A 14,191-nucleotide genomic window follows, 5' to 3' on the forward strand; every position below is an offset into this window, starting at 1 on the left:
TCTCTTGTTTTGTTCCAGAATCTTCATTAATGGAGCAGGTATTTGTAGAACAGTCTTACCACCTTGAGTGATAACAAATACGTAAGTATGATGTAATTCTCGAGTTTACTCATGATGTTATCACATCCAACCATCAATATGCTGCACAAAGTTAAAGCAAAATTGTTTTTAATATAAGAATAGACATGGGGACAATAAATGCTCAAAAAGGGTGGGATCAGTGAAACATGAGATTCGAAGATGCAGACTGCTCCATTGACTTACAATGAACTAATCGTAATGGATATTTAACAGCTCAAAGTGTAAACAGCATATTATAAAGACGTGTTAATTTTTGTTCGGAAAATATCATTGCAAGTGAGTAAAACGCTTAAATTATCATTCTGGATGCAAATCTAGGATGGAAAGTTTTCACTTCAGCTAAAACGTACTGGGCTCTTTTGTTACAGTAATTTGGTCTACAGGTTTCTCCTCCGGTTTCTCTTCAGGTTTTTTAGGTTCCTGTCCGGGAGAAAGTTTCTCAGGTTCAGGTTCCTTTCCAGAAGCAGGTTTTGCAGGTTCTGCAGGAACAGGAATTGCAGGGTTTCTTCTGGTTCTCCTCGAACACCTTGAACTGAGTTGTAGTCAGTTTCACAGTGTAGCTACCATCAGGATTTGGTTTGGGATTCGGGGTAGGTCTGATTCCCTCAAATCTCTTGTTTTGTTCCAGAATCTTCATTAATGGAGCAGGTATTTGTAGAACAGTCTTACCACCTTGAGTGATAACAAATACGTAAGTATGATGCATTTCTCGAGTTTACTCATGATGTTATCACATCCAACCATCAATATGCTGCACAAAGTTAAAACAAAATTGTTTTCAATATAAGAATAGAAATGGGAATAATAAATGCTCAAAAAGCGTGGGATCAGTGAAAAATGAGATCCGAAGATGCAGACTGCTCCATTCAAAGTGATTCAGGATGAAATAGTTGTAATGGAAATTGAAAAGCTCAAAGTGATATTTTTGTTAGGAAAATACTATGGCAAGTGGGTAAAACGGTAAAATTATCATTCTGGATGCAAATATAATTTGGGATTGAGAATTTTCACTGCGACTAAAACGTACTGGGCTCTTTTGTTACGGTAATTTGGTCTACAGGTTTCTCCTCCGGTGTCAATTCAAGTTTCTCCTCCGGTTTCTCTTCAGGTTTTTTAGGTTCCTGTCCGGGAGAAAGTTTCTCAGGTTCAGGTTCCTTTCCAGGAGAAGGTTTTGCAGGTTCTGCAGGAACAGGAATTGCAGGTTTCTTCTGGTTCTCCTCGAACACTTTGAACTGAGTTGTGGTCAGCTTCACAGTGTAGCTGCCATCAGGATTTGGTTTGGGGTTTGGAGTTGGTCTGATTCCCTCAAATCTCTTGTTTTGTTCCAGAATCTTCATTAATGGAGCAGGTATTTGTAGAACAGTCTTACCACCTTGAGTGATAACAAATACGTAAGTATGATGCATTTCTCGAGTTTACTGATCATGTTATCACATCCAACCATCAATATGCTACACAAAGTTAAAACAAAATTGTTTTTAATATACCTTAGTACACAATATTTATACATCACAATATTTATACGAATTTCGATTTTTCGTATAAAATTTATGTCGTATAAAATTTATGGGTTATAAATTTTGTGTCGTTTTCAAGCCGTATGTTGATCAAGTTATCAAGAAACTAGGACTCCCAGAAAATCAAAAGGCACTCTTAATATGGGATGATTTCCGTGGTCATACTGCATCTAATGTACAGAACCTATTGCCATCATTGAATATAGTTGCTAGTGATGTACCTAAGAACCTCACCCATTTGCTTTCTCCTCTTGATCTGACGGTAAACCGTACATTGAAACGAATCGAGCAAGATGACAGTGCAGAATATATCAGTGCTGAGATTACTAGATGTCTTCAGATTTCTCCGCGAATAGATGACATTAAAGTTAACACAGGAAAGCCTATTCTACGAAATTTGCACGCAAAGACTATCACGAAAGCGTTTGCTTACTTTCAGGGACCAGAAGGCAAACAAAACATTCTGCAAGGGTGGAAAGCTGCAGGAATTTGGAAAGCAGTAAGATCATTAAGAGACGCACAGAACATAATGGACACTAATGGCTTAGTGGATCCGTTTTCTCGTCTTACACTGATTGATTAATTTCTATATTTCTATTTTCTAGTCACTAAACGGATTTTTTTCTGTTCTTTGGGAGATTGATGCAATCGTATAAAATTAATGCCGTATAAAAAATATCCGTACAAAACTCGTGACGTACAAATATTCTGTACTAAGGTAGATGGGTATAATAAATGCTCAAAAAGTGTGGGATCAGTGAAACATGAGATTTGAAGATGCAGACTGCTCCATTGACTTACAATGAACTAATCGTAATGGATATTAAACAGCTCAAAGTGTAAACAGCATATTATAAAGACGTGTTAATTTTTGTTCGGAAAATATCATTGCAAGTGAGTAAAACGCTTAAATTATCATTCTGGATGCAAATCTAGGATGGAAAGTTTTCACTGCAGCTAAAACGTACTGGGCTCTTTTGTTACGGTAATTTGGTCTACAGGTTTCTCCTCCGGTTTCAATTCAGGTTTCTCCTCCGGTTTCTCTTCAGGTTTTTTAGGTTCCTGTCCGGGAGAAAGTTTCTCAGGTTCAGGTTCCTTTCCAGAAGCAGGTTTTGCAGGTTCTGCTGGAACAGGAATTGCAGGCTTCTTCTGGTTCTCCTCGAACACCTTGAACTGAGTTGTGGTCAGTTTCACAGTGTAGCTGCCATCAGGATTTGGTTTGGGGTTTGGAGTTGGTCTGATTCCCTCAAATCTCTTGTTTTGTTCCAGAATCTTCATTAATGGAGCAGGTATTTGTAGAACAGTCTTACCACCTTGAGTGATAACAAATACGTAAGTATGATGCATTTCTAGAGTTTACTGATCATGTTGTTATCGAATTAAACCATCAATATGCTGCACAAACTTAAAGCAAAACTGTTTTCAATATAAGAATAGAAATGGGAATAATAAATGCTCAAAAATTGTGGGATCAGTGAAAAATTAGATTCGAAGATGCAAAATGCTTCATTCAAAGTGATTCACGGTGAAATAATTGTAATGGAAATTAAACAGCTGGAAGTGTAAACAGTATATTATAAGGTGAACAATTTTTGTTCGGAAAATATCATTACAAGTGAGAAAAACGCTTGAATTATCATTCTGAATGCAAATCTACTTTGGGATGGAAAGATTTCACTGCAACTAAAACGTACTGGGCTTTTTTTAACGGTAATTTGGTCTACAGGTTTCTCCTCCGCAGCAGTTTGAAGATGCAAACTGCTTCATATAAATTGATTTAAAATGACTTACAAATTTAGTGCAACGTAAAAAAGATAATTTTGGATGCAGTTTACATTACAACCATTTCGCGTATTGGTTTCATAATCACTACCAAGGACATGAAAAAAGCAGCCCCCCCCCCCCCCCCCCCCCCCCGGCCCCTCCCCATTCCGTTTCACCAAACCAGAATGAAATAAATGTATAAGTTCTGTGCTTTAATATTGTTAGAAAAACAGCTGGAAAGATTAAAGGTTGCTAAAAGAAACTGAGGGATGACCTGAAAGAAGAATAAAATAGGTTACTTTATGTATTATTAAAGCAAACAGCCTCTTTTTAAAGTGAAGCTGTTAGTTCATTCCTGACAGGACCAAGATGAAAATATTAGCTGAAAGTTGGAATAAAATCCTAAAAGGATTCAATCGAACTATAGATGAAAGTAGCTGGTGAAAAAGTAACTAGAAGGAGTTCATTCACTAAGTGGGCTGCCGGAAAAAAAAATGTTAACATCCGTTAAGACGTACTGGGCTCTTTTGTTACGGTAATTTCGTCTACAGGTTTCTCCTCCGGTTTTTCAGGTTCCTGTTTCTCAGCAGGTTTCTCAGCAGGTTTCTCAGGAGCCTTCTCAGGTATGAGTACTTCCAGAGGCAAATTAGCAGGTTTCTTTACATTGTCCTGGAACTGTTGCCACTGAGTGCTAGTAAGTCTAACAGTGAAGCTGCCGTCAGGGTTCTCCTCTGGCTTGGGAGTCGGTCTCATGCCGTCAAACCTGCTGTTGATCTGCAGGATCTTCATCAAGGAGACAGGAATTTGCAGGCAGTATTTTCCACCTTAAAATATAAACAATTGGTGTCGACAATAATTTCATTTTAGTGGGACAATTTTGATTCGCAGTCATGACGTTGTTCATTGAGAAAACAGACGTTCCTAAAAGAGAGGCTGCACTAAGACGGTTCAAAGTTTTAATGATAGAAAAAAACCAAGGTCAGCCTAAGTTCGTTGTTATGGTGTTATCAAGATGAACTTCTTCTTTTAAAGGAAAATCCATGACTGGACTTAAGGAAAAAATGAGAGGAAACGAAGGATAAACTAAAAAATGCTGAGAAGAAGAAGCAGATGGCAGATATCCAGTAAACGTACTGGGTTCTCTCTGAACGGAGATGTTATCTTTAGGTTGATTGGCCGGGGCCCTTCCGGTGTTAGGTCGCTCAAGAGGAGCTAGATTGGCGGGCTTTTTCATGTTCTCTTGGAACACCGTCCATTGAGTGGTGGTGAGTTTCACCGTGTAGCTGTCATCAGGATTAGGCTTTGGGTTTGGAGTTGGGTTGATTCCCTCGAACCTTTTGTTTATTTTGAGGATCTTCATCATAGGAGCTGGTATATGCAGAACATATTCTCCACCTTGAAAAGTATAACATTGGGATGAAGATACAACTCGTGAAATGATGGTGGTGAAATTTTGGAACAGTTAGTTCCGTGTTTAACAATTTTTGTATACTCTTAATCTAAATTAATCGTCATAAGTGCTTTTAATCGATAATTACTGATAATGCTTTATATTGAAAGGAATCATGTGCTTTGAAATTAATAACTGTTCTTCAATAACTGCACTGGAGATTTACCTCTTCTCACTTTTACAGTTGCAGTAATCTAATTAAGTTTGTGCTTTTCTAAATTGTTTAAGGTTGTAATTTGGAAATTTATTTCTGATGGTTGAAAAATCACACGAAACACATAGATTATATATTAGGAAGAGATAGTTAAGGTGGCAGCAACTTAAACATACTGGGATCTTGAGTGACGGATATGGTGTCATCAGCTGGCTTATCTGCTGGCTTATCTGCAGGCTTATCTGCTGGCTTATCTGCTGGTTTATCAGCTGGCTTTCCAGTTTCAGGTTCTGCTGGAACTGGAATTGGTGCCTTCTTCTGGTTGTCTTGGAAGATCTGCCACTGTTTAGGAGAGAGCTTCACGGTGCGACTACCATCGGGGTTCGATTTAGGGTTGGGTGTTGGTTTGATTCCGTCAAATCCTTTGTTTTGTTGGATGATCTTCCACAATGGAGCAGGGATTTGTAGGACGAATTTACCACCTTGAGAACACAGTAAATTAAATAATATTAATGGCGTATAATGTTATGTAAAACTAAGGACAAGTTAATTATATTATGTAGTCATGCAAAATTCAAATGGTGACAACTTAAAGTTGTCACCCAACGCGAAGTAAACGTAGATATCAACGCTACGTAATAAAGTTCTTAAAGCTTTAAAGGGTTTCAGTTTATAGATTGCAACATTAACGAGTAATAGGTCAAAATATGGATGACGGAAGTTCTGAAGAGGATGTAATATAGTGCTCAAAGTATATCAAATTGATGATTGTAAGTTGGAAACAGGAAAAATTTTAGCCAGAATCTGGCTCAGAATTGATAATAAATATTGCTGCATGATGACAATTTGAAGAGATGACAATTTGAAGAGATGACAATTTGAAGAGTTTTTGATTAAAAACGAAGAGAAGCTGGTGCTGAGAGATCTGCTTGTAAACGTTAAAACGTACTGGGGTCTTTAGTTACAGAGATCTCATCAGTAGGCTTATCTGCTGGCTTATCAGCTGGTTTATCAGCTGGTTTATCAGCTGGCTTATCAGCTGGCTTTCCAGTTTCAGGTTCTGCTGGAACAGGAATTGGTGCTTTCTTCTGGTTGTTTTGGAAGATCTGCCACTGTTTAGGGGAGAGCTTCACGGTGCGACTGCCATCAGGATTCGATTTAGGGTTGGGTGTTGGCTTGATTCCATCAAATCCTTTGTTTTGTTGGATGATCTTCCACATTGGAGCAGGGATTTTCAGGACAAACTTACCACCTTAGACGAAAACAAACTTAGATACAAAATACAAAATGGTAAATTATTACTGCAGATATTTTTCTCACCTTCTAATCAGAAGCGTAAGAATTCTGAATCACTTACTCGTAATTACTAATTATATTTTACGTTACAACCGCAAAAAAAACTGTTTACCGTACCTTAAAGTGCTGCATCACGAATACATACTGAACTATTTGTTCCAAAATCACCCGAATCAAAAACCCAGCACAGCACACCCTAGTGTGCCCTAAATAGCACACCCTAAATAGCACACCCTAAAAAGTGTGCCCTAAAAAGTGTGCCCTAAATAGCACACCCTAAATAGCACACCCTAAAAAGTGTGCCCTAAAAAGTGTGCCCTAAATAGTGTCCCACACTTACTTGGGTCCTGAGTGACACTAATAGAAGAATCGTCAGCGGGCTCCTCGGGGGCAGCCTGTGGTTTATTTTGGTTATCCTGGAAGATCTTGTACTCCTCCGGGCTCATGTTGATCACGTAATCACCGTCTGTAGAAGGAGAAGGATTAGCAAAATATTGGGGTACAACCCTAAGTCAAAGTAGTTTTTTACTGTTAGATACTTTTCTTTGTTTCTTCTCCGAAGTATCCCCTTGCAAAGGAGTCCTAAATAAACTTTAAAACACTACAAGACTTTAAGACACTACAATTGTGACAACCACCCTTCCCCCTAGAAGCTTCAAAGCTCCACATCAAACTTACTAGGCTCGGTTGTAGGTTGAAGTTTGAGTCCGTTGAAGAATCCGGCAGTCTTGAACTGCTCGAATTGAGCTGGAGTCAGCTTCAGACTGTATGCTCCATCTCCTGTGAGGACATGTTTATTTAACAAAGGATAAATATGTGCATTGTGCATATGAATAATCTTTTTAGATATGAAATGAAATGTGCTCAGTTCTCTAGCAGTTTTATTTACTGGTCTGTGGTATTTTGTACGCTATTCCTTAGTTACAATGCGGGTCTACAAAATCTATTTGGCAATTTTACAACTCTCTGAATAAAACAGTCTAATAAAATAATGAGCGTGTTAACACTTAACAGTCTCAAATTTTTTTAAACAGCTTCCCCCTTACATTTAGACAGCTTCTCAGTGGGGGAAATTATTTGTGGACGGTATTCCTACCGGAAGTGGTAGGGTTCAGTCCGCCATTAAAGGTGGAATATGTGACTTGGAAGGGCTGTGATAGGGCAAGGAATATTGCAACTCCTTGATTGGTTGCTGTTTTAAAACTCTATTGAAAGGTGTCCGGGAACTAGATAACTAATACAGGTGACTTAAGTAAAAATGAACTTAAGTTTTCTGAGTTGACAGGTGATATAAATGAACTTAAGTTGGTACAGGTTGATGTTTACGGTGTGAGGTGGACTGTCTGGGAAACTAGGGAATGTGAAATGTCTATATCTATAGTATAAAGTATAGGATGTTAGAATAAAATATCAAGCTCGACAATAATACTGAAATGCTTCTCTGCTAGTGATGCTACTATGCTCAACATTTAATTGCAATTTAAAATATATAAAATGCTTTTTATATATCCATGATTTGTTAAATATCAAATAATAATAATTCCAAAATCTTGAAAGATCCCCTGTTGGAAATGTTGGTGTACAGTACCTGTAGCTCCAAGGTTAACTTGGAAGGTGCTCCATTCAGCACTGGTCAGCTTGATATGGTAATTGCCTCCAGTGCCGATATCGTGCGACACGTTGAGGCCTCTAAATGCTCCAATAGTGTTCAGGATATCGTACTCATTAGGCTTCGTTATTAGTATATACCCACCGCCTTGCAGGTGGCATGCTTTAGTAATATATTTAAAGTGCTGTTAAAACATTTAGGATGCAAATACAATAAGTAAAAAGTTGAGCTAATATATCATTCAATTTGCATAAAAACAACTTTCATCCATCAGGGTATTCGTCAAACTATACCAAAACCACTTGGAACACTGCCAAAAACTGAAAATTTCCTTTTGAAGAAGGTACCTGGCTGAGCCTGGACATTAATCTGCTGCATAATGGTCTGGGTATACACCATCTTCATGTTTATCTGCATCTGCTGCCACTGGGTCCTGTCCATCACTATGGTGAACCTTCCATCGGGGCCTTTGGTGGCCTTCACATTCATACCGCTCAGGGCTTGGTTTGATTGCATGGTAGTCCATTGTACTTCAGACATGATGAGGTGGTAGGACCCATCTAATAAACAAATAAATGCTATAACATAGATGTTTTCATTCCAATAATTCGGCAATGCATCGTTGATAGTGTACAACGTTTCGGCTGCATTATGCGTATAAATGCATTATCATTTTTTTGTATTCAAGTATTCAAAATATTTTGCTTAACATATGCTTATCTTGCAGAAATATATTATAACGGATTCAGAAGAGAAACGAAGAATTGGTAATGCTTTTAAACTTGCAATGCAGTAAAATAACAGAAACACACCTGGTGCCTTTGTAAGAGCGTCTTGATCAACACCTTCTGGTAAAAGTACACCACTTTCTGGCTTAGAGTCTGGTGGGGAGCGGGTTTAAGTAATTTTGTGATAATTTTGTGAATCGTTATTGAAACACACGTAAATTAGGCATGCAAAAGTACTGAAAACTTTAATCACGAATATAAATGAAGCACGAGTTGATTTCGCGATTAATTATTTTATCATGACTGTACAAGTATACCCAATTCTTGTGCTAACACCCACATGCATCATGCTACACAGAACTTTAAGACAGCGAGTTTTTGACTAGAAAAAGCATCAAGCAACGAATATTCGGCAACAAATAAATCAGAGGTCGTCAAAACATCATAATATAGTTATTAGTTATGACAACAGAATTTTGAGCATGCAGAAATTTCTCAATATTTTGATAAGATCAAGGGGTTCCAAAGCAAAGGACATTATATGATGTTGAGACGAAGCCATACAATTGCTTTTAACCTTCAGTCTGTTTGGGAGCCTCAGGCTTTGCTTCGGGTTTTTCTTGTGGTTTCTTAGAGACAGGTTCTTCGGCAGGCTTTTTCTCAGCAGGCTTTTTCTCTTCAGGCTTGCTGTTCAGAGGCTGCAAAGTTGATGGAGGGGCTTCTAATTCTGGTGCTGTTTCCAATTGGAGATCATCAGCTTCCAGATCTATCACAAGGTCTTCCATGGAGAATTCTTCAAGGTCGATTTCTTCTGGCTTATCCTCTTTTGGGGCATCCTTAGGGGCGTCTTTAGGAGCGTCCTTAGGGGCAACAGGCTTCTTATCAACAGCTACAGGAGCTTTCTGCACAGCTTCCTTTCTATCCTCTTCAGCAGTAGGGAGAGAGTCTTCAGGTTCTTCTGGTAAATCTTCAGATTCTAAGAGTTCTGGCTGAGCAGCAGATTTTGGTGCAGCCTTTGGCTCTGCAGGTTTAGGTGCAGCTGGCTCTTCCTTTTTGGGTTCAGGTATGGGCTCTTCTGCTTTCTTTGGCTCTTTCTTCTTCTTCCATGCAGGTTCCTTTGGTTTTTCTTCAGCTGGTTTTTCTTCTGGCTTCTTCTTCTCGTCAGCAGTTTTCTCCCAAGGTTTTTTGGGTTTTGATGGAGCCTTTTTCTCTTCTGGTTTAGGCTTATCTTCAGCTTTGGGAGCGCTATCCTTAGGAGCGTCCTTAGGAGCAACAGGCTTCTTATCAACAGCTACAGGAGCTTTCTGCACAGCTTCCTTTCTATCCTCTTCAGCAGTAGGGAGAGAGTCTTCAGGTTCTTCTGGTAAATCTTCCGATTCTAAGAGCTCCGGCTGTACAAGCTTAGCAGGCTCAGGGGCCAGTGAAGCAGGTTTCTTATCTGCTCCTGGAGCTTTCTGGACAGCTTCCTTTCTATCCTCTTCAGCAGTAGGGAGAGAGTCTTCAGGTTCTTCTGGCAAATCTTCTGATGCTAAGAGCTCTGGCTGAGCAGCAGATTTTGGTGCAGCCTTTGGCTCTGCAGGTTTAGGTGCAGCTGGCTCTTCCTTTTTGGGTTCAGGTATGGGCTCTTCTGCTTTCTTTGGCTCTTTCTTCTTCTTCCATGCAGGTTCCTCTTCGGTTTTTCTTCAGCTGGTTTTTCTTCTGGCTTCTTCTTCTTCCATGCAGGTTCCTTCTTCTCCTCTTTCTTCTCGTCAGCAGTTTTCTCCCAAGGCTTTTTAGGTTTTGATGGAGCCTTTTTCTCCTCGGGCTTAGGTTTCTCTTCAGCTTTAGGAGCTTCTTCTGGCTTAGCTTCAGGTGCTGGAGCACTATCCTTAGGAGCAGCCTTAGGAGCAGCCTTAGGAGCACCAGCTTCAACAGGTTTCTTATCTTCCTGAGGAACTGAAGGAACATCCATAATCAATAGGTCGAAACAATAAACATCACTATTTACATTTACGGCGCTCGTTCTAAAATTGTGATACAAAATGATGCGAATACAAAGCAACAAATTCGTAAGTTGAGTAACTCAAATAAGCTAAAAATGAAGTAAACAATTCAACAGCCACTAAGTACACTGGTGCGAACATTTGTAGCAGCGTAATCAATTCTCAGATTCATTTTCTACGCTTATAAACGAATTTGGTCTCACGTTGTAATTCATGTGATACCATCAGAGCTCATCTTAAGCACATTAACAATCTAAACATTACCAACTAGGGCCTATAAATTCTTAAGAAGTAGAGCCGACCTTACAATGGGTATAAAATTATGGTTTTAGAGATCAGAGAAACCTGGAATGCATTGGATAATTCGTGCCAATTAATGTTATCACACAAGAAGCCCAACAACATTGAAAAAGATTGAACCCGCTACCTAACCATTTGTATCATTAAATCCCTCCTTCTGATGAGGAAAACCCATCTTGCTTTTACTACTCCTATTTACTACAGCACGTACCTTCTAGGGTGAGTTCATCATCCAAGGTGTAACCCTCGGGTTCTTCGAAGGAAGAAGCAACGTTGATCTTTCTCAGATCTCTTTCATTGGACCGATGTCACAAGTCACGTTACCTGAGATTTACATTAGATAATCTAATATATCTACTAACTGGAAACCACCAAACTTTGCTTCATAACCACTGATGACTGAATATTCTGTATAAGAAGTTAATACGCGCTTGATAGTGTTGAACAGCTACGTCTCCAATACATATGCTGTGCTTATTGGATTAGAATGTTGTAAAACACTAGTAGAATGTGCAGTTATAGTAGCACATGTAGTGCATCCTCTCGATTCTAATGCATTAAATGGTATCAGAATGTTAAGAATTCCTTCTCCAAAATTGAGCTCAATAGAATGCGCTCTCAAACGTTAGATGAACAAGGAGGTGAAGTTTGTACTCAGTACTGTGATTCAGGTGTAGCAGTGTAGTGTTACACCCCAGTTCCATGGCCGGATATTATGCCAAATTATTAGACGGAGGTCCATTTCCCGTAGATCATCTCCGGAGATGATTCTCCGGCTCTGTCTACTGTATTAGACGGAGATGAAGCTCTCCGGGAATTTCTCGGAGATTAATTCATACAGAATCAACAAAATTACCGTAGATGGTCTCCGGTCGTGGAACTGCAAACCGGAGAAATATCCGGAGAAATATCAGTAGACGATCTCCGTCTAATAATTTGGCATAATATCCGGCCATGGAACTGGGGTGTGAAACGCTACTACATGCTCTTATATTAATACATGCTGTTATTTTACCCGTATATTTGGTTCTAGAATTTGTCGTTCTACTAAGTGAAGAAGCTACCAGAACTTTCTTTTAATTGAATGGTAGTGCAAGTTTAAGTATACTTGAACTTTCTTCTTGATGAATGGGACTAATCCAAGTTTAAGTAATTACTACCAGATCTTTCTGTTATTCAATGGAACTGGTGCAAGTTTAAGTATTTATTGCACATGCCATAGCTGTAACTTATCTTACTTTTCTCAACAAATGATGATTTCTGTACATTAACTAGAGGAACTGAAAATAGATTAATTATCCAATTATAGAAAATTCGCTTCGACGGTCGAAAATTTCATTAATTATACTTAATACTCTAATAGAATGTTTCCCTGAAATCTGATGTGTCATTCTCCCCTTTAAAAAAGGACCCGTAGAAACTTTTTCAGTTCAAGAAGCTTTCTTTGTTTTACCCATGACCCAAAATAAGAGTCGGAGGTTTAATTACCTATAAACCTGCTAAAGGTAGTTACTGGATACCCTGACCAAATGTTATTAATTATACTACACAGTTATAGACACAGACTACAAGCTGCCTGCGTGAAAGGTTCTTTGCTCCAATTGAACAAACTAAAGATAGCTGAAGATTGTGTTAGCGATAAGATTATTATCTTTTTTGTATTACGTCGTCTACACTTTCAAATTAAATCAGCAGTAAAAATGAGATCGGAACCACGATGAAATTGAGACTAACAAGGGTTGTCAATTCTCCATTATGAGAGTGAAGTTTGTACGAACCGGTAGTAACGACTGTTCCACGGGCACCATGTTGCAACACAACCTTCAGAACGTCCTTCTTGTCAGTCTTAGCGAGCTCCCTAAGTTAGAAAAAGAGTAATAATGAAATCAATAGCTCTTCAAATAGCTCAACACAGTACTGATAATAAAGCTGCCGAGCTACAATAGCAATTCTGATTTATAACTGTCACATCTGCTGAGCAGTCGAGCACTTGCTTGAAAAACGAACAGAAAGTAAGTAGTTTAGCGGGTAACGAATACTTAAATAATCTATCATTCTGGAATATGGAATTGAGCATGAACAACAAATACAAATTAGTAAAACAACAATTAAAAGGATGTCTTCTCTCTATGTTTAGCCTGAACCAGTACAAAGACACAGGCCACGCCAGCTGGTAAAGATATTAATCTCATATAAGCAGGGTTATACACGCTAGAGTCGCCATAAGACATGTTTCGTTTACAATGTATACCATGAGGCTGCCATAAAATGTGATTAAGTGATACGTTAAACACGAGCTGGGCTCGCGTCTGGCTGTCTCACGTGCAGCCACGCGTAGCGGAGTATATGAATATCCATTACAATGCCCATTGTATTCATGTGATTTGTAGGACAAATCAGTTAATAAATAACTTACTTCTTGACTTCCCTAATCTTGCTAGGGTTGTTAGGGAAGCAGATCTTGAGGTATTGATCTATCTTGTCAAGATCGAACATCTCGACTCCTTCGATAGTCACTTGATCGTCAATCATCTTCATCCTCAGCAAGTACACCTCGGCGGTCTTCTGCAGATTAACAGGATTCAACGTTCAGAGTTATAACGGGAATAGCTTAATAAACACGGAAAAAGAGACGGAATGTGACGATCTAACGGTTTTAAATTGTAAGAATAAATATCATTAGGTCTAATATCTATAATACTTCAGGGAGATTTGAATTATGTATTACCTGTAAGTTTTTATAAGCTTATAAAAACTTACAGGATCAATAAAGTTTATAAGTTCAAGAAAATTAATAAAAACTTACAGGATGTGTGATCTGCACGTTGATGACCTCAGCAATGCCGGATTCCTTGTTGGGTTCAGTGCTGAGAACTCTGTACACCTCAGTAGGTTCAGCAGCAGAAACCAGAGGTCCCTGGCACTTGAGGTTCAGCTCTACTGGAACCTTGTCAGATTCCTTCAGGAGCATCTTCAGGGACAGTAACTTGGCGGGGTAGTCCTGAAATATTACGTCCCGATTAGAAAATAAAATTATAAGTATGCCTTATGATAGATTGAGCATGACTCACTTAAAAAGTTAAAAGGTAACGCTATTTGATAAGGTTGTCTATCTTCCAAATATAAGGTCCCCTATCTACCCACCTTAGCGTTAAGCTTCTTCCTAGCATCAGCAGGAGCATCCACACTTTCCACGTTAACTTGACCGTCAACAAATCTCAGGATGAAGTAGAGAGACTCTGTGGAGCCTTGAGGAGTCAGTTGAAGCTTGATCAGTTCAGGATCTCCGTCGTTGTTGCACCTGGACAGA

General features: G+C 38.9%; 2 protein-coding genes across 2 annotated transcripts in view; one reads left to right on the plus strand and one right to left on the minus strand.

Moving 5' to 3' along the window:
* The window catches only part of LOC134823488 (double-strand-break repair protein rad21 homolog A-like), a 901,854-nt gene that overhangs the window by 762,739 nt on the left and 124,924 nt on the right, over positions 1-14,191 (plus strand). The gene's annotated exons all lie outside the window — the stretch shown is intronic.
* LOC134822817 (uncharacterized) overlaps positions 1-14,191 on the minus strand; it is a 157,520-nt gene that overhangs the window by 92,809 nt on the left and 50,520 nt on the right. The window contains 15 exon segments of the mRNA XM_063834083.1: positions 5,143-5,448; positions 5,916-6,218; positions 6,603-6,728; positions 6,941-7,042; positions 7,851-8,018; positions 8,219-8,431; positions 8,684-8,752; positions 9,177-10,131; positions 10,134-10,534; positions 11,093-11,191; positions 11,194-11,205; positions 12,660-12,739; positions 13,298-13,446; positions 13,688-13,882; positions 14,026-14,182. Of these exon segments, the coding sequence (XP_063690153.1) occupies positions 5,143-5,448; positions 5,916-6,218; positions 6,603-6,728; positions 6,941-7,042; positions 7,851-8,018; positions 8,219-8,431; positions 8,684-8,752; positions 9,177-10,131; positions 10,134-10,534; positions 11,093-11,191; positions 11,194-11,205; positions 12,660-12,739; positions 13,298-13,446; positions 13,688-13,882; positions 14,026-14,182 (3,335 nt within the window).

This window comes from Bolinopsis microptera, chromosome 11 (genome assembly GCF_026151205.1).
Source record: "Bolinopsis microptera isolate Bmic1 chromosome 11, MBARI_Bmic_1.0, whole genome shotgun sequence".
NCBI lineage: Eukaryota > Metazoa > Ctenophora > Tentaculata > Lobata > Bolinopsidae > Bolinopsis > Bolinopsis microptera.